Source organism: Acartia tonsa, chromosome 10 (assembly GCF_053477335.1).
Source record: "Acartia tonsa isolate MP-2025a chromosome 10, ASM5347733v1, whole genome shotgun sequence".
In the NCBI taxonomy this organism is placed as follows: Eukaryota; Metazoa; Arthropoda; class Copepoda; order Calanoida; family Acartiidae; genus Acartia; species Acartia tonsa.
In genome coordinates, this window is record NC_137269.1 from 24,316,227 (window position 1) to 24,335,519 (window position 19,293).

General features: G+C 32.4%; 1 protein-coding gene across 1 annotated transcript; it reads left to right on the plus strand.

Moving 5' to 3' along the window:
- The first annotated feature begins 397 nt into the window (after positions 1 to 397).
- LOC145329685 (uncharacterized) lies at positions 398 to 17,443 on the plus strand. The gene is made up of 19 exons (XM_080174045.1): positions 398 to 439; positions 808 to 901; positions 1,476 to 1,521; positions 1,926 to 1,977; positions 2,516 to 2,586; positions 2,993 to 3,060; positions 3,294 to 3,331; positions 3,892 to 3,952; positions 4,554 to 4,592; positions 5,032 to 5,087; positions 10,541 to 10,607; positions 11,017 to 11,105; positions 11,512 to 11,599; positions 14,048 to 14,086; positions 14,371 to 14,435; positions 15,275 to 15,378; positions 16,182 to 16,314; positions 16,812 to 16,916; positions 17,312 to 17,443. The coding sequence occupies exons 1-19, from the start codon at positions 411 to 413 to the stop codon at positions 17,394 to 17,396; spliced, it is 1,329 nt and encodes a 442-aa protein (XP_080030171.1). The 5' UTR covers positions 398 to 410; the 3' UTR covers positions 17,397 to 17,443.
- Positions 17,444 to 19,293: the final 1,850 nt, after the last annotated feature.

The following is a 19,293-nucleotide window of genomic DNA, read 5'->3' on the forward strand; positions in this document are numbered from 1 at the left end:
TCTAAAAAAGTAGGACATTTAATGTGTTAGGTATAAATTTTTATCTCTCTTTTGTTGTTTACAAATGAAATAAAACTAGGCTAAGATACTTAGCACAATATTTAGTAGCGAACCTTCTCTATAGAATTACATGTAGTATAAACATGCAAATGAGTTTTATGATTATTATTTATGGCTTAACAATAGTGTCTAGGTATAGCCTTAACATGTGGTGCTTTAACCCTTTAGGGCTATCAAGTATACAATATTACCTAACCCGATCCAAAGTAATAAACAAACGAAAAACAAGCACCTCTCGTTATTTTTACTTAATTATAGGTAGCTACGAACTAGCTGTGCGTCCTTTGAGTTCTAGTCACCTTGTTTTATCTCATTTGTCATAATTTTGATTAGTATTATTTCAACCTGCAATGGGAGACGAAGTATTTCAAAGAAAAAAGTAAATGTTTTTATTTTTTAGAAATTGGCCAAAGAAAGGTTTATTTTTTTGTGTGTGAGAAAAAGAAAAGCATTATAATATAGCAGAGTTTTATGCTTTTGCTATTTGTCGTTTGGCTTTGAAATTCACCCAAGCTGCATGACGAAGCCGAATCATTACCACTTTTGCACCACTTTGATTCCTCTAAGGTAATAAAAATCCATTTCATTTTTAGGGGTTTTCTTTCCCACTTCTCCTCTCATCTCCCTCATTTTATCTACCAATCAAAAGTGGTACAGATTGGGCTTCGTCAGCTGCATCGTTAAAATATTATAAATATTTTAAAGTGAATAGATATATAGATATATATATATATTACGTATTTTTAGTTCGGACCCCATTCCAACGTCCCGATTACGTCGGTTGGTCCGCCAACGAAGTTTATCAGTACCCGACGGGAATGTGTACATGACTGGTCAACAGGCAAAATACAGAATATATTAAGTATCTAAGCTCCTCTATAACTTAAGAGTGGTCGTATGGTCGACGATGATTTAGAAGAAATATATTTTTAATACGTTTCTATAATATACAGGAAAAGAGGAATGTGATTCTGACAAACAATTCTAAAGGAAAATTTCCCCACAACCCCCTTCCCCTTTTCCTTCCCTTCTTACCCACCCCTCTTCAGTTACATAAAAACAAGATATACCCCCCACCTTACTTCCAAAGGTTTCGTGATTTTTTGTAAAATTGATTGTAATAATAGCTAGATAATATAGAAAAGTTTTACATTGTCTATTTTTAAAATTTTCTACTCTCACTTCACTTGGGTACCCTTATTTGATTTCGATTAGTTAATTCCAAACCTATAATGACCATACTTTTTAACCGATTTTATACATCAAAAAGTATTAGTATTTGTATTAGTTTATAGTCCTTAGTAGTTTTATCCACAAAGATCCCTAGACTTAATTTTATATTCACAGAAAGTTTATAAAAAAGAAAGTCCCAAAAACGTTTTTTAAAAAAGATAAACTATAAATATTCTAAAAAGGAACCAGAAATACAACGACAGGATTCAAGAGAAAAACTTTCTTTCGGTAATTTTTTTATGTTTTAACTTTACTCCGTCTGTTCGTCAGTTCGTGCGTGCGCCCTACCATTCATCATCAGTCAGTCTGCCCGTCCGACCATAATTCAATAAAGCCAGTCCTTTATAAAGGTTTCGTAATTTTCTAACATTTTTTGTTTCCTTATTTTCTCTCTTTTTTGTGACCATTGAATATTTGCTCTATAATTACTCGTAAACGTTCATCCATTTATGATTTTTTTTGATTTTTTTATCCTTGATGCCTTATATTTTTTTTTATATAAAGCTCCTCTGTAGTTTTCTTTTTGGCTAATTAGAAATTATATTTTCCTCTTCAAAATTTCTTGTGACAATTCGTTTAAACGAAACATTTAATTTTGCAGTTGTAAAAATGAATAATTAATATTTTTTCATGCCTTGGAAATATTCGTTGGAGCCAATCAAGTCAGGACGATCCTTTCGACACTAGGAAAAAAAGAATTATACTCTAGAGAACAAGGACAAAAATGTCAAAAATTAGCACATCATAAAATCTTTCAAGATTTTTAGCATTTTTACCATTTAATTTCTTTCAATTATTAATTATTATAATAAGTATGCTGATTTGAAGGAAAACCATTCTACTCAACTTTACATTAATTTTTCACGAAATAAACATATCAGTAAATTTGGGAATAGTCCCTTTCGTAACATCGCCCCATAAGGGGCGATTTGTCGTATTTTTAAAATGGCTTTTTATAGGTTATTTTAGGTTAGGTTAGGTTATATTGGGATAGGTGATTGCTTCACAGGGTTAGGTAATTGGCCCCGCAGGATTAGAGCCCCCCGCAGTGGCTAGAAATAGGAGAAAAGCTACTCTGAAAAATACGAAGAATCGCCCCATAAGGTGCGATGTTACGAAAGGAACTATACCCGTAAATTTTGAATATTATTTTCCTTTTAAGATGAATCATCTTTTCTTCCTGATGTTGAATGTACATACTTCTTTATCCCTAAACCTTATATAGTGAGGATAAAGATACTTCTGACACACAGGCAGATGCAGATAATGTCGCCTTACCAGAATCTTTTACAAAGGAAATGCCATCTTGAAAAAACAAAAAAATAAACATTCCATAAGTAGCGCAACAATAATTAGCCAACAAAATGAATTGATTAGACATAATACAAATCCTTAAATAAAAGTAAAAGGATCTCACTCAGTCTGTACAGAAGGATCTCGCTAACAGCTGAACCAATATGGTTCTCTTTTATACAGTATAACTTATCATAGGTCCTGGGGAAGTTTATAGATATTTCCTAGAAAACTGCCAAAAAATATTTTAGATGCCTCTAGTGGCGTAGCTGATAGTATAAATTATATTGTAAATTTAATAGATATTTTTTAATTAATGAAATCTTGAAAAACCAATGATAAAACAGCTTATTGTAAGCATTTTTTAGTGTTAAATATTTCAACTAGATAGCACTATTATACATACAGATTTCATATGGTTCACAGAATAAAAAATTAAAGAAACCATGGAACACACTTGGCCTATATATCAAGGTTTGTTTAATTTAGGGGCGTAAAAACAAGTATATAAAGAGTGAGGGGGGGGGGGGTCTATTCGAAAGCAAAAAATATTATAGATATATAACAAAAAAGTTAAATTGAATAAAGGATCTATTTTTTCTTTCCATTTTCAATAAGCTATTAAAATAAAATTTTAGCACTAAAATATCAATGTGTCTTAAAATGTTTCACTTTTTTTCTTAAAAAATTCACTTTCCTTTTATTAGGGACTACCACCACATTCACTGAAACCAAAAGAGCACAGGTTAGAATAAAAACAAGGATGACAACATCATTTAGTAGTACAGTTCGAGAGCCAAATATGATTATATAGTAGTTTCTCAAGGGACATGGGAATATAAAGAAATTTTAAAAAGATGTAGATAAAGCTAATCTACTCTAAGTGTGAATCTATTCACCTTAATCTCTGATTTAAAAATCATTCTTCTTTTTAAAACTAAATTTTCGAGTGTTAGCTATTCTGTTCCTTCATTAATAAGTAATGTCACTCCATAATTGTCTATGTTTGTTTGTCTAACTGTCTGATTTGAAGGCATCGCCTCAATGAATGTTGTAATCCTTGTTTTTTGGCATGAAGATTAAATATTATAAAAGGATCATTGAAAGAAAACGAAGTAGCGGGTTTCGTCGTATTTTCACAGTTACTTTTGATAGGTTATTTACGTTGTGTTAGGTTAGATATATGTTTATGATTGCCCCGCAGGTGCTAGAAATAGGAGAAAAGCTACTGTGAAAATACGACGAATTCAGTTACTGTGTTTTCTTTCCATGATCCTTATAAAATGATTAATTTTATTTTAAAAGAAGGGCAATAAAAATGATGGAAAAGGAGGAAGCCTGTACAAACCATACTTTTCTAATTAAGGTAACTAATATTAGTGATTAGGAAGATTGATTTAACTACCATTATACACTGTTCGTAATTGATTACAAAGTATTTATCTTGGGAGGGTAGTGGTTCCCTCCCTCAAATAGCTGTAAGCTTTACCAGGACCTTCACTGTAGAGTAGAACTATATCGGTCCAGCGGTTATTGTAATCCTTTGGTACAAACATACAGACAGAGAAACAAACATTATAATACTTTTATTTAAGAATGAAAATATACCTCATATCAAATGCTTTGTGAAAGTAAAATTTTGTATGTGAAATAATAAACTCAAGATTTTGACTACAGAGAAACAGTTGACAATCCATATTGGACATTTACACTTTTTTTTTCTAACTTTTAAGAATGTTTTTTAGCCTCTGTTCAGTTGTGATCACTTTTATTATCTAAATTTTGTATATAATGCAATTTGAAATTGCAATAAGTTTGAATATTTTATTGACATAATGGTGGTGTGAAACTTATTTTGTAGTGTAACTAAAAGGAAGTGGGTAAGAGGGGGTGGGGGGTGAGAGAAGAAGATTTTGTTTGTCAGTCCCTTGTCCCTGATAATATCCTCATTAATATATTTATTGCAGTGTGATAAAATGACATTGGAAGAGAGAGTTTCTTTACAGGTATTTTTTTCCATTTTGACACAAAATTCTTAGGATAACCCATTCCTTTTTAATAGCTGAACAGAAAAACTGACAAATGGACATTGTAGGTTATAGAATAGATTCCTAATTGTTTAATACTTTCACAAATTGAAATTTCACACACCTATCTCTGATAGCAACCGAAAAAAAACATATAAATGATTTCTCCATTATAGTATAATAAATAACAGTCATTAATTAAAATGAAAATTGTCATTGTCCAAGAGAATCCAAGAATTGATTTTTTAATAAAATTTACATTTTTCCAAAATCTACATGTTTGGAAATTTTATGCATGACCAAAGAATTATATTGAATAATATACTTGTTTTAAATGCTTTGCTTAAGTCATACAATCATTTTTGTAAGGACCTGGAAAACCAAACTATTTCAAAATGTAAATTTATCTTTTTTCAAGGAAGATCAGTATGTTGCTTCTTTGGTAGATTTAGATAAAGAACTTGCCGTATTGAGGTATAATTTCTAGAAGTGAAACCACTCAATTATTCACGTGTCCGTCTGTCTGTTAGGGTAGATTCATGAATTATTTAAGAGCTGAACCAAAGCAGTCTAGTATCCATACAAACAGACAGACATGCCAATATATTTTGTGTTATCGGTTCGGTTATCGGAATATAGCAAACCTAAATAGTATATGTTAGCCTTCTCTTGTTGTGACATGGTGTCCCATGTCCGCCTATAATATATGTTTCTCTAAACTTGTGGTTTTAAACTCTAAATTTCCTATTTTTTTTTTATAAATTTCAATATGTGCTTAAGACTCAAGGTATGGAAGTCTTTGGTCCGTATGGTGTTGTTACCAAATAGCTCCAGCCTGAGCTTGTTGTATCTGGGGCAGTAGCCGATGAGGTGTTCGATGGTTTCCTCATGGAATCCACACTGTTGACAGCCTGGGTTGTATGCCAGGTTCATTCTAAATAAGTGTTTATTAGTGTTAGCGTGGCCAGTCAGGATCTGGCATGCATACATGACATAGGTCCCGTTTTTGTTCTGGATGAGTTTCCAGACATTGTTTCTGGCATCTTTCAGAAACATTTGTGTTTGTCTGCAGAATCTTGGGTCAGCAGGACTCATCCACTTCTGTTGATGAGCCCTGTCGGCCCATTCTTTGATTATACCATTGATGTATGATGTAGGAATGGGTGCATGTGGTTCTGGATAGATTACCTGTTTGTTGTTCATTGCGGAGCCAAGCTTGGCGAGGTGATCCGCAATTTCATTACCTTTGTGACCTACATGTGCTGGGATCCAGATAAGTTCCACCATATTTTTCTTACCTAATCTGTTTAGTGCCTGTTTGGCTCTCGCCACGCAGGTGCTGTCCACTATATACTTACTTGCAGCTTTGATAGCTGCCTGGCTGTCAATATGTACTTTAATATTTTTACCTATGGGGTTGATTTCTAGTAGATGTTGTGCCGCAGCCTCCATTGCCAGGATTTCCGCATGGAACGCTGTGGCAATCTTACCTAGGTGCCTGTATCCCTGTTGTTTGATATTGATACCTTTGGTTGTGTAGCCAAAATCACTACATGATTTGGTTTTTGACCCGTCTGTGTAGACATGAATGGTGCTGTCATTTGATGGAGTGAGCTTAAACTGATATTTGTTCAGCTCATCTTTTGTTTTTATGATACTAATAAAATTACACTCACCCCTTTGCTTGTTGATGAGCTTGTCTGTTGGCAGTGATAGATCTGGGAGTTCTTTTGCCAATTTTAGAACTCTGTTGGTGTGGTTTTCAGGTTTTGTGACCTCTCCTTCCTTGTGTGACCAGTTACCATTCCTTGTCAACCTTAGGTAACTTTTCAGTGATAGAGCCTTAATATGAATTTCTATAGGATGTAGATCTAAAATAATTTCCATGGCCTGTGTGGCTGTGGTTTTCATTGCATTAAGAGAGGCACAGCACCCCTTGCGCTGGACCTTTTCTAGTTTTTTAATGTGTGTGGTTTTGTAGGCACTGTTTAGCCAAACTAGACATCCATATGTAAGGATGGGTCTGACTAGACTAGTGTACATCCACCTACACACTTTGGGTCTTAGCCCCCAATTTTTCCCAAGCATTATACGACATTGGTTCATGACAATATTGGCTCTCCTGGTGATGTTATCTACATGTTTGGTCCAGGTGAGTTTGGAGTCTAGAGTGACCCCCAAGTACTTAAAGGTTTTAACAACTTCAACTAACTCACCATTTACCTTGACTATGGGGTTTCTGATGTTGCGTTTGCGGGTGAAAACCATGATTTTGGTTTTTGAGGCACTGAAACTAAGGCCACAGTCTGTGGCCCAGGTTTCCATTACCTTTGCATCCTGGTTTAGGCGATCCTCTATGGTTGATATATCTATACCTGTGACTAAGTCCACTAAGTCATCAGCAAAGGCATTTATCATGCTGGGGTGTACATCTGGGAACCTATCTAAGAGATCATCTGTGCAAATGCCGCCCGGCTTGGCGGCAGCTGCTGCAGCAGGCCCTGTGCCATGTTCTCAATTTATCAATATGAATCAACTGCCAAAAACTAATTCAAATTTGACACAGCATGAAAAACCCCAACAACATCAACATCAAGAAGACAATGATGATTATGGAGATGCTTTTGATTATCGTCCTGTACAAAATATAGAAGAAGAAATACAAATCAACCCCCTCCCCATATTTGAGACATTTAACAATGAAATTCACGGCAAAATAATAAAAGATGCAATATTGCAAGACACCAACAGAAAAGAGATTTTTTTGGGCAAACAAGATGTAAATAAAGTCAAATATCGCTGGATTGAAGAAAAATTCGCAAATGTCGTCAATGAAAAACTTATTGGCAGAAAATTGAAAATGGAGGACATAACAAGCTACATAAGAAGAGAACGTGTGAGACAAAATGAAATTTTGAGTAAACAAAAAAATTCATCGCCAACACAAAAATAACAGGGAATCTCCAAGGAAAAAACATAGCCTTTGATGAAAACTATGATCTTTGGCTAATACCAACAACAACACTGAAAGTTGATAAAATAAAAGAAACCCAGATCGGAAAAAAACCCCTTGCTGATATCATGAAAGAGACAATCGACAAGGCCATAAAGTCACAGCAAGAACAAAACAAGGATTATGAGGAGCAGGAGGGAATGGGTACACAAGGCCCAAGCAAGGCTGATTTTGTGGGTACAAGCAGGATTTTGAAGGGGAATCTGGAAGAAGGGGGTAAAAATGTGGTGGTCGAAACTCAAAGTGAGCCTTTGGAGGAAGATAAAATACAGGATGAAAATTTGGAGGAAATTTAGAGTAGAGATGAGCCGGTGGAGAGAGTCCAAAAAAAAAAATTATTAAGAAAAAACAGACTTTTCAAAGGAATGAAAACAACAAAATAAAATACCAACCTAAGAGTACCCAAAAGGCCAAAACTTACGTTGGTGCTAAAATAAAGTTCCTGGAAGAACTTCTAAAATCCAAAAAGAAAGTCAACAAACACAAGACACGTTATTACAAGGTAATGACCAACTCAGCAGCGTCCAATGCCAACATTCCATTAGATAGTATTATTGACACATCATCAAGCTCAGATTCAGATATAACTTCGACAGATGAAGATTTGGCAGGATATTATATATTATTAGTTTACAAATGGGTTAGGATATAAATGGATAAGAAAATATTTAGACCATAGGATAAGCCACTTTTTAAATATTTCTCCTAGGACATCTGATAACACAAATTAGTTGGAAGTAAAATTATTAGCTTATTTAGGGAAAAAAGTTAGAATGCCAGTAACTAAATAATGGTTATACTTGTGACAATCTTTCAGCAATTAAAATGGTGTACTTCCTTAAGGCTTCCTTTCAATATCTCTAAAACAGGCTGCGAGAAAGATTTTAAATGTTTGCATTTTCTTTTGTTTGGGAGGTGAGGTGGGAATGGGATTACTATGTTTTTATTAAGGGATATTGCATGTTGGTAGGCATAGTATAAAAAGAGGATGATGGAAATTTGTTGTAATTAGGCCTAATAATATATAATATAAACTTTTTATTTGAAGTAAACAAAATAATGTCTCTAAGTATCTGTAATTAATGTAATTAGGATGAAAACATCCATAAATGCGAAACTCTAAAACGGTAGGACAAATGAACATTAACACATGTACGAGTGTCAGAATTGAATAATCAAATACTTATGTATAATTAAAAACAAAATTATAAAAATATTTTTTTTAAAACTGATTAAATACAGGATAATGTTTAAGGACATACTAGCATGTTAAGCACTTGATTACAGAGATGCTTCGCTTATAACATTGTACATTTGTTGTCCTTGGAATAAGTATTCCAATATCAGATCAATCGGATTATTATATCACATAGGGGGGGGGGGGGGGGGGCGTAATTACATCTAAACTTAGACAATGAGCAGAACGGTCTAAATATTGAGGTACATAGATTCATGAAACTTGGTACCTACACTGCGTTGTACTACACCTAAATGAAAAAAAATCTAAATATTTTATTTTTGGGTTAGTTGAGAGAACTCTGCGAAAACCGGCTTTTTTTGGTCTATTTTGATGCAGAAACTTTTCATCGAAAAATTCGTTATTAATAGACACAATGTATCCAAGGAAAAAAACTATAACAAAAAACAATTAAAGGAAGGTTTCTACATCAAAATAGACAGAAAGGGCATTAAAAATCCGCAGGGTTTTCTCACCTAACCTAAAAATAAATTTTTTTGAATTCTTTTCATTTGCAAGTTTTCATTTTAATATTTGGACCATTTTGCTCACTGTTTGAATTTAGAAGTCATTACGCACCCCCCCCCCTTGTTGTTAAAGAATTTGATGGGACAAATTAATAAAAAAAGCTATTAATTCCATACGTACGTACAAACGGACCCACCGTAATCATAAAAAACTACGGTTACTTATTGTATTAATAAATTGTTATTGTACATCTATTCGTCATTATTTTTCTAAAATAAGTTGTTATGACCCTAATCACAAATAAACCAAGGTTTCAAAAATATTGTAGTAATTGTTATTGTACCAATGTACATCCATTCGTCATCATTTTTTAAAAATAAATTGTTATGCCCTAATATAAAAAAAATATACGGTTTCAAAATTATTGTATGAAATGTTATTGTACATCTATTCATCATTTTTTAAAATAAATTCTTGTGAAATGTAAAAGAAAAAAAAAAGCGTAGCAACTCTTTAATTGTTACCAAAAAGTTCGTACGTCCATTTAAAACATGCAGATTTTGAACTGTTTTTGACAACAACTTTTTGTATGATATAATTGTCCTATTACTTTGAGTTTTTAAATAATGATTCCTAAGACAACAAGGTACACTATTATAAACGAGGCATCTATCTATATAATCAAATTCTATAAATAAATTATGACCTTTTACAGTACCATGTATTTAAGCAATTTTGCAACAAATTTATGTACAATTTTGTTTATAATTAATATTCTACCTAAATATTAAGTTCTTAGGTGGATTCTTAAAAACAATTTGCCCCACTAATTGCTTAGTGGGGCAAAATTGTTTTCGTGAAAAATCCTCCAAAATCACATATAAAATCTACAAAAATTAAATAAAATCTTATGTTAATAACTCTTGATTTTGTTTAATTTTTGTAGATTTTGAATGTGTTTTTGGTGGATTTTTCACGAAAACAATTTTGCCCCACTGAGCGATTAGTGGGGCAAATTTTTTTTAAGAATCCACCTCTTGTTCATTTGTTCTGATTTTAGAGCTTTGCTTTTATGGATGTTTAGACAAATCAATGTTCTGTTAATTAAGTTTTGTCAAATCCACAAGATTTAACATTCGTTTGTCCTTCCTTTTTATTTTAGAGCTTCGCTTTTATGGATGTTGTCATCCCTGTTTTTGTTTTGTTTAGAGATATGGTGGAAGAGTTGAGACAAAATCAAAAGAAACATCTATCAAAAGAACTAGATTTGTTTAATGTAAGTTTTTATATTGGAAACAAATCATCTAATCATCTTAGACACTGGTAGACGCTATTCATGCGGAGTTTAGAATATATATGAAAGAACAACCTTCGCGTTAAGAAATGCGAGATTATGACTACGAAACCGATAATAACCTCAGGATTAGAAAAATCCTGTGTAGCATCGTATTACAATTTTTTTTTCACGAACATGAAAAAAAATCATAATATTAAAACCAGTTTTGGTATCCCGCGTTTTTGGCCCCTCGGTCTAACAAAACTGGGTTTTCATCTTATAATTTGTAATTTTCTATCAGCGGAAAGTTGTCTTTAATAAGATGCGATAAATAACTATTATTTGATTAAGGATATTGTATCTAAAGAAAACACCATATTATTGAGAAAAAAAATGTTTTGCATTTTAGGACGACATTGTTGAATATGTTGAACTGAGTGAGGAGATTGGTGGAATGAAATGTATGAAGGAAACTTTGAAAAGAGTCGAGTCAATAGAGTAAGTATAGAGTAGCTTTGCTCATGGATCTAAAAAGATAAGACAATGGCCGATAAATTGTGATACACAAAATTAGCCCTTCTGTTAGTGGTTGAAACATTTGGACACTCAACCAACCAATCAATATTCAATAGAATTTCACGAAGAAAAAGGAAACGTTATCATAAAACTTAGGGGCAAACTTGGCAAACGATTTAGAAACAGTAGTAACTCTGTATTGGTTAATGTTATATACCAGACACAAATGGATCTTACTCCAGGTTTTCACGTTCTCTAATAAGGTGAAATTCGTGACGGAATAAAATAATATCCATGTTTATTCTACATTATATTTATGTTCGTTTGTCATACCGTTTGATATTAGAGCTTCGTCTATATGGATGTTGTCATCCATATTTTATTCTAGGAATTATGTTGAGTGTTTGAAAGAGGAGCACCACGAGCTGGAGCAGGACGAGTGTTATGAAGAAATTAAAGCATATCTTAACCAACAAGTAAACTTTTTATCATATTTTTTTATTAGGGAAGGTTTTCTACAGAACAAAATATAACTGAATTTTTGCTGTTTATTAGTTGTTCTAAACTGATATTTTCCATTTGATTCTATATTAGGAACTAGCGGCTACGCCCCTAGAGGCCTCTAGGGGCACTTGAGGAGGAGAGAGTCGAATTTAATAATTCAATTTCTTATTTTAGATTTTGAAAGAAAAAGTAAAAAAAAAATACGTTTGATGTTTGTTTTTCGTTGAACTCTATTTCTAAAATTGAGAAATTTAAAAAAAAAATTAATTTCTCTAGGGAGGGTGGTGGTATCCTCCCCCAAAATAGTTATAAACCTTCCCGGGACATATGAGAATCTACCCTGTTAAGGAGAACCCGATCGGTTCAGCGGTTAGCAAGATCCTTCGGTACAAACACACAAACTTACAGACACACAGACACACAAACATCCTGTTACTTTATTATAAGGATATGTTTGATAGATACACAGTGGGATCTTTTGAAAAAAATCGGGACATCCAAAAAATCTAAAATCGACTTTTATCTATCCTAGGACATAATAATGGCTGTAAGTAGACAGCTAGAAAAGAAATTTTTAAAAAATATTAATTTTTGGCGTGTTTATGCCATTTTTAAAAAAGGTAGTGAAAAATTTCTTTTCAGTTTTGATGATTTTCCAGATTTTTTTACACAATTTTTTCAAGGCAACAAAAAATACATTTATGTTCATCTTATGAAAAAAAAATTTATTGAGGTACTTTTCAGATACCTGTACCAATGTCTAATTAAAGAAAAAATTTAAAAAAATATTTTTTTGGTAGTGTAAATTGACATTTTGTGATAAAATTTCACCAAAAATATTAAGATTTTTAACCCCAAAAAATCAGTTTTCTCCATTTTACCCAAAAACGGACAGGAGGCCCCAGGTTTTGCAATAATATTTAATATCAATATACAACATGTATTGTGTATAAAACAGTTTTCACAACCTGGGGCCTCTTGTCCGTTTTTGAGTAATTGAGCATTTTACATTGCATGGTTTGAACAATTTCGTTCTTGTTAATTTCAAATTTTCCCCCGTTAGAGGGGGAAGGAGTCATTTTAAAGCCCAAAGTCATCTCTGCAATATTTTCAAACTTATTAAGGCGGATCTTTCTTGACTTATGCATCATTTGCCTCTGGCGAACCGTTTCGCCGTTATTTGTCGCCGTGGGCGTGATTTTTAACGATTTTTGCCGTTCTTGCGGTTTTAATGGACATTTAAGGGATAAAGGAGTGGTTAAATAAAGATGACTTAAAAATACTTTTATTTTAGCAATTAAATTTGCTAAATTTCATGTGTTCTAAAAAAATTTGTAGTTCTAACTGGTTTTGGTCCAGCAGAAATTCAAATTTGGAGATTAATTATAATATTGCAATAACATTATATACTCATCAGAGAGAGAGAGAGAAATATACGTTTGAGAGAGAATATAATTTAAGTAATTATGCTTATATTCTTATACAAACTTTAAATGAAGATAGCTAGACCTAGAATAAAGGTATTAACACAAAATCAAAAGTGTTTTGAAAATTATGTTATTGTTGTTTATATCTGTAAAAAAAATATTTGAAAACATGCCTTATAAGTGTCCTATTTTACTTATACTGGACCTACCTAAAAATGCCGGGACTCGAAATGGGTGCACCTGACGCTATATTCTTGTTCACAAACATTGTTTGCATTGAAGAAATATTTACATAGACGTTGATTTTGTTAAAATATTCCTATCCTAACTAAAGTTTAGAAGTTTTATAGATTTTTTAAAAATAGGGTAGCTTCGCTCCTCCAAAACAGCAAGACGTACTTACCAAATGCACATTAGAAGTTAACAGAGGCAAAATTTAAGTTATTTCCGAGTTAAAGCAAAAGAAATTACATAATTTCTTCAAATACAAGCTTATTTATTGAAGTTTACTTTTGTCTACTCTAAATGTCCCGTTTTTTGGCAAAAGATCCCACTGTGAGATATAAAAATGAAATCTAACATACCTATAACCCAGGGAGTAAGGGAGGGGACATGGGCAATTAATTCAATTTAAGACTTATCAAAGAAAGGCCATGAAATCCAGATTAATCCAATAAATTATGAGAAAATTGAGGGATTGTTAATTAAATAATAGATTTCCATAGCGTCATGTAAAGTGAAATCATAACTGAGTAGCGGCATTTAATGCGCTAGTACCCAAATTCAGTCAGAAACTGCTAAATTCTTTCACATTCCCTTTAAGCCAGTACCCAAAGTCTGAGACTCCTAAAAATTGAATATTCGATCCATTGTCCCCTCCCTTAATCCCTGCCTATAACCAGCTGTTACAAATGAAAAACCTTGACAATTTTAGACAATGAAACGATTAATTTTTTTAACTTAGACGACACTTTTAGATATATTTAAATTTAGAATGAGTCCTATTTGAAGAGGAAAGAGTCTTTGCCTAAGGTAATTTATTTATTTGTAAGTAGCGTAACTACTCTAAAACAATGATATATTGTTACTCTTACTCATTCACAAATACGCTCATAGATAGGAAAGTTTACATATTTTTGGCCCGGCTTGTTTATCAATAGAAAAACAATTGCCAAAACACTCAACCCCACTCCTTGATTTTTGAAGTAAATTAGAATTTCTTCCTATACCGAGAAATTATTTTTTACTTATTTCAACAAGGCACTTTAATGGATTGTAACGCTAAAAATAATCAAAAATATTACTATTGTCACCAGAAGCGACGCGAAAGTGAGTTGAGCCCTGTTTTGGAATCTGAGGAAAGTTTTGAGTTCAATAGAAGGTTGGGTTTTAATTATACAGCGTCTCTACAATTAAGCCTTGTAATGACATTGCAAATTAATGGATATATAATTACTTGGATGCTACACCATGTTATCATGTACTCTAATAAATTGAATCTTGTAGCCGGCTAAAATAGCGTTCAACCACATCAACCCCCTTTACACCATCCCTCCCCTCCTACTGGATGAACGAACTGACTAATAAATAATATCCATGCTAGCAACCTAAATTGACGACAATTTTTCCTCTGTCATAATATCCACGTATATTCTATATCCATTTGTAAATTATATAGTCATGTCTTTAATGCATAGAGATACAACAAACAAGATCCCAGGAAGGTACTGCGTACGCTCCTTCTCAAAATTGATCCTTGTTTTTTTTTACTAAATCTAAAGAGATAACTACTCTAAGAAGCCAGAAAAAATCAATAGTTAAATTCCAATTAGATGTATTCATCAGAGATATGGGTATGAGCAATAGATCTAATATTTAGTTTTTGGTTGTCATGGACTTTGGGTATTTAATTAATGAACCTTTTCTTGATTTCGCTAATTTTAAAGACTTTTGGGACTAGTGCACATAATGCTGCTGAACTTAACATATAGTATTAAGTAACCTAATTTTCAAACAAATGCCTTTTTTTCTTAGAACTCATTCTAATACCCCGCTGAAATCTAAATTATATATATATATATATATTTTTTTCCAATTTTCTGGATAAATCTCATTTTAACGGCCTTTAGCGAGAACCATTAAATTAATTGCCCATTGTCCCATCCCTATATTCCTCGTAATCATCTTTTTTTTATATTTTTGATCCTTATTTATTACTAGATCCAAGGAGATGACCCCAGCTAGCTCCGTGGAAGGATCATTGAGTAGGTCTCCAAGTTTCAACTATTCAGATGTTCCTATTGAGTTTCTGGATTTCCAACAAGGTATAAAAATATCCAGGTTAAGGAACCTGAACTTAAATGAGTTACTTACCCTAAGAATAGGATAATACCAAATCAAATTTTACTTTCTTACGTTTTTTCTTCAATGATATTGGAAAAATATACCTTTTTTTTGCATTGAATCAGCTTACAATCCAAATGGCCAATGATAGGCTAGTATTTAATACATTTTAAATTGAATAATGGTAAAATGTATACTGGCCTTTCATTTGTATTGTATGACCTCATTTTTTATTAGATACTTTTAGCTGCTTCTCTTACATTTGCATTCTATACATTCTCCAATTTTTTAGATTATATATAGCTGATTCAATCCAATCTATTCTATAAATTCAATATTGTCATGTTTTTGCCATAATAAAGTATAAACCTTACATTTATTCTTCAACATTTAAATGCTGCCAACATATATATGAATACTAGCGGCTACACCCCTATGGGCCTCTGGGGGCACTTGAGGTGGTGGGGGTTGAGTTCGAACCCCCCCTTTTTTATTTTAGTATAAAAAAAAATTTTTTTTGGAGGGTGGGTTGTTAATTTTTTCTAGGGAAGATTTCTCTTGAAAGGTGATGGTAACCTCCCCAAAATAGTTATAATTCTTCCCATGACCTATGAGAAGCTACATTGTAAAGTAGAACTAGGTGTAAAGGTTAGCGAGATCCTACAGACAGACATCGACACACACACAGATCCTGTTACTTTATAGGAATAATCTTTCCGTAGCTAATGGACATACATAACCAAACAACTATCTTTCTAGAATTTTAATGAACCTATTTTTTTAGGTATCCATATATCTGACTATCCCGAGGGTGTACAAAGAAGAAGAAAATCAACCAGAAAAGAGTCAAGAAAGCTTTCACAAAGAAATTTGGAGACACTTAACTATCCAAGAACACTGCTCAAGAATTTTATAAAGTAAGAAAATAATCCTATTTCCAGTATGGCTTCTAAACCATTTAATATTCTCTGGATTAGAACCAGTTCACAGCCATACTGAAAAATCATGTATAGACAATTTTCCAAGAATATTAAATTAGGTCTAACAAAACAGGTTTTAATTTTAATATTTTTTTTATATCTGCGGAAAGCTGTCTCTAATACGATGTGATAATAAACACTAGAGGGGGAAGGGGTTAAATAACTGAATGTCTCAATCCTAAGGAACTTGTAAGAAAATTTAACCAATAGTGTCAGAAAAAATTAACACAGCCAATTAAAAAGAAATAATTTGCTAGCAGACAAAAAAGGTCGTTGGAAAAGGGGGACAGGTAATTATCTGTATATACATCTATACTATAGATCTGTTCAATTAACCTAATCGGAAGAAAATAAGGTATAAATATTTGGTCAAGATTTTGTAAAAAAAACATCTGCCTTTTTACTTATAAAATAATTTTTAAATATTTTTTCAGAGTTGCCAAGTATTTATCAAGACCTATAGAAACCCTGAAGAATATGAAAGAAAAGTTGACAACTCTTCCTGAAACTATTAATGACCATAATCTTACACATATGAGGTAAATAAAGATTATTTAATCAAAATTAAAAAATCAATTCACTTTAATTTTCAGGAGGGTGGATAGTGTAGCTAGACAACTCAAATTTGCTTAATTCACCAAAAAAAAAACATATAGTTTTGGAACATGTAGTAAAGCAAAAAATTAGGGAAATTTTCCTGTATGGCCTCAAAACCGATTAATATCCGCTGTTTTAGAAAAATTATGTCTAGCATCAAATTACAGACAATTTTCCACAAAATTAAAATCAAATAATAATTTATTGCCAGTTTTGTTACACGGGCTTTAGGTTTTAATCTTATTATTTTTGCATTTTAATATCCACGGAAAGCTGTCTATAATACCATGCGATAAATAACTATTACATTATTGATTCCTTGGTTTTAATAATTTAGGTACATGTTGTCAGTTTTCCTATTGACTGCTGCTTTGATAATGGGTCTACAAAGTTTATACATGTATTATTATCATAAATATTAATCTTTTAAAATCATGATAAAAGGAAAATAAAAGATTAGAATATAAAATTTGTTATTGATTTTGAAGATATTATGGACATTTAAGCTTCTCTTTAATTTAACTTTAACTGCTTTTTGAATTTGTGTTACAGACCACGTAGAAAAATTAAAAGGAGGGGGATGTATCTATCCACCTGGCAAAATTACAAAATTTTATGGATACACAATGCTCCAAAATCTAATGGATCCCGTTTTGGCGTTTTCTGTGAAACTTGGCTGTTCTGATCCTCAAGGTTTAGTCCTAGTCTCAGTATCAATTCTGACACTCTAAGGTTTTGTATTCTCCGTCCTGGTAATAGCTAGCGGTAAAGTTAATCTTATCCAGGAATCTAAAGGGATAAGACAATGGCCGATAATTTGACAACTTAATAAATTGACCCGAAGTTGTTAAGCCAATGAATAAGAAAATGTCATTATAAAACTTTGGGGACCAGTGTAATAAACAGCCCATTGTCCCCTCTCTCAATTTTAAAATCTTAATTTTAACTTTTGTTATTGTTATTACTTCCTTCTAAAAAGTACTAGAGGCTTCTAATTTTTTTTATTTTAGATTTAAAAGCAAATGCAAAAAAAATGCTGATGGGGGGGGGGGGGGAGGAGGGAATTTTTCTAGGAGCTATTTTTTTAGGAAGGTGATGGTACCCAATGTAATTATAAACCTTCCAAGTATTTATCAGAAGGTATCCTGTAAAGGAGAACCATATGTGTTAAGCGGTTAGCGAGATACTTCTTTACTAACAGACAGATAGAGATCCTGTTATTTTTAAATGAGGATGTAATTTATATCTAGGTCTAGGAGTAAAAAGTAAAAACTTCATTTAAAATATACATGAACTAAACACATTTACAAAAGATATCAACATAAAAACTTGGCTCTCGCAAAAACTTGAATATTTTGATGAAGTGTGATGGAAAAACTGCTAAAATCATATTCCCCCTTTCTAAAATAACTAGCGGCTACGCCCCCTAGAAGCCTCTATGGGTACTTAAGGTAGGAGAGGGAAAAGTTGACCTCATCCCATTTTAAATTTGAGTTTCAAAAAAGTAAGAAAATATTTTTGGGGGGAGGAGGGTGAAGACACCCTCCTCAAAATAGTTTAAAACCTTCCCAGGACCTATAAAAAGCTTTACTGTAAAGGAGAACAATATCGGTTCAGCATTTAGTGAGATCCTTCGGGACAGACAAAAAACGCTTTTTAATTTATATAATAGGATATATCTATTATCTAAGGAAAGGACATCGTCTCATTAAAATGAAATACAAATTTCTGGATTCACTTGATTTTGCTATTTAGGAAAGTTTTTAATGTTTAATTAGGTTTATAACAAACAATCGGTTAATCCATTTCAACAACAAAATTTTGTATATATTTTAAATTAATAACTTTTCCGAAGCAAAAGAGAGGTGATAGCTTTAACTCCTAAGAGCAAAACGCCCAGAGGCTACAGTAGAAGCCACAAAAATCCAAAAAACTAAAATTATCAGGTTTATCTGAAAAAACAATTTAAAAAAAAATTTTCCTTTAAATTTTAATTTTTTTTGCAGAACACTTTTGTATGTTGATGAACTCTGTTCCTATTGCAAGGTGTTCTTACAATATCCCCGAAATTTATAATTTAAAAAGGTATACTCTAACTAAATAGCAACTAATTTATATAATAGTATTGTAAAAAATGAAAAAAAACTTTTTTTATTTATTTAGCGGTTACCACCTTAACCTCTCGTGGGTGGCTACTTAAAATTTGGCCTTTCCTATGCTTTTGTGACTTTGAATAAAATATTTAATATATAGTTAAAAGATAGGGGGGGGGGGGGGGGGTAATTATTGCTCGAAAGGCCACTTAGGGGAAAGTAAGTG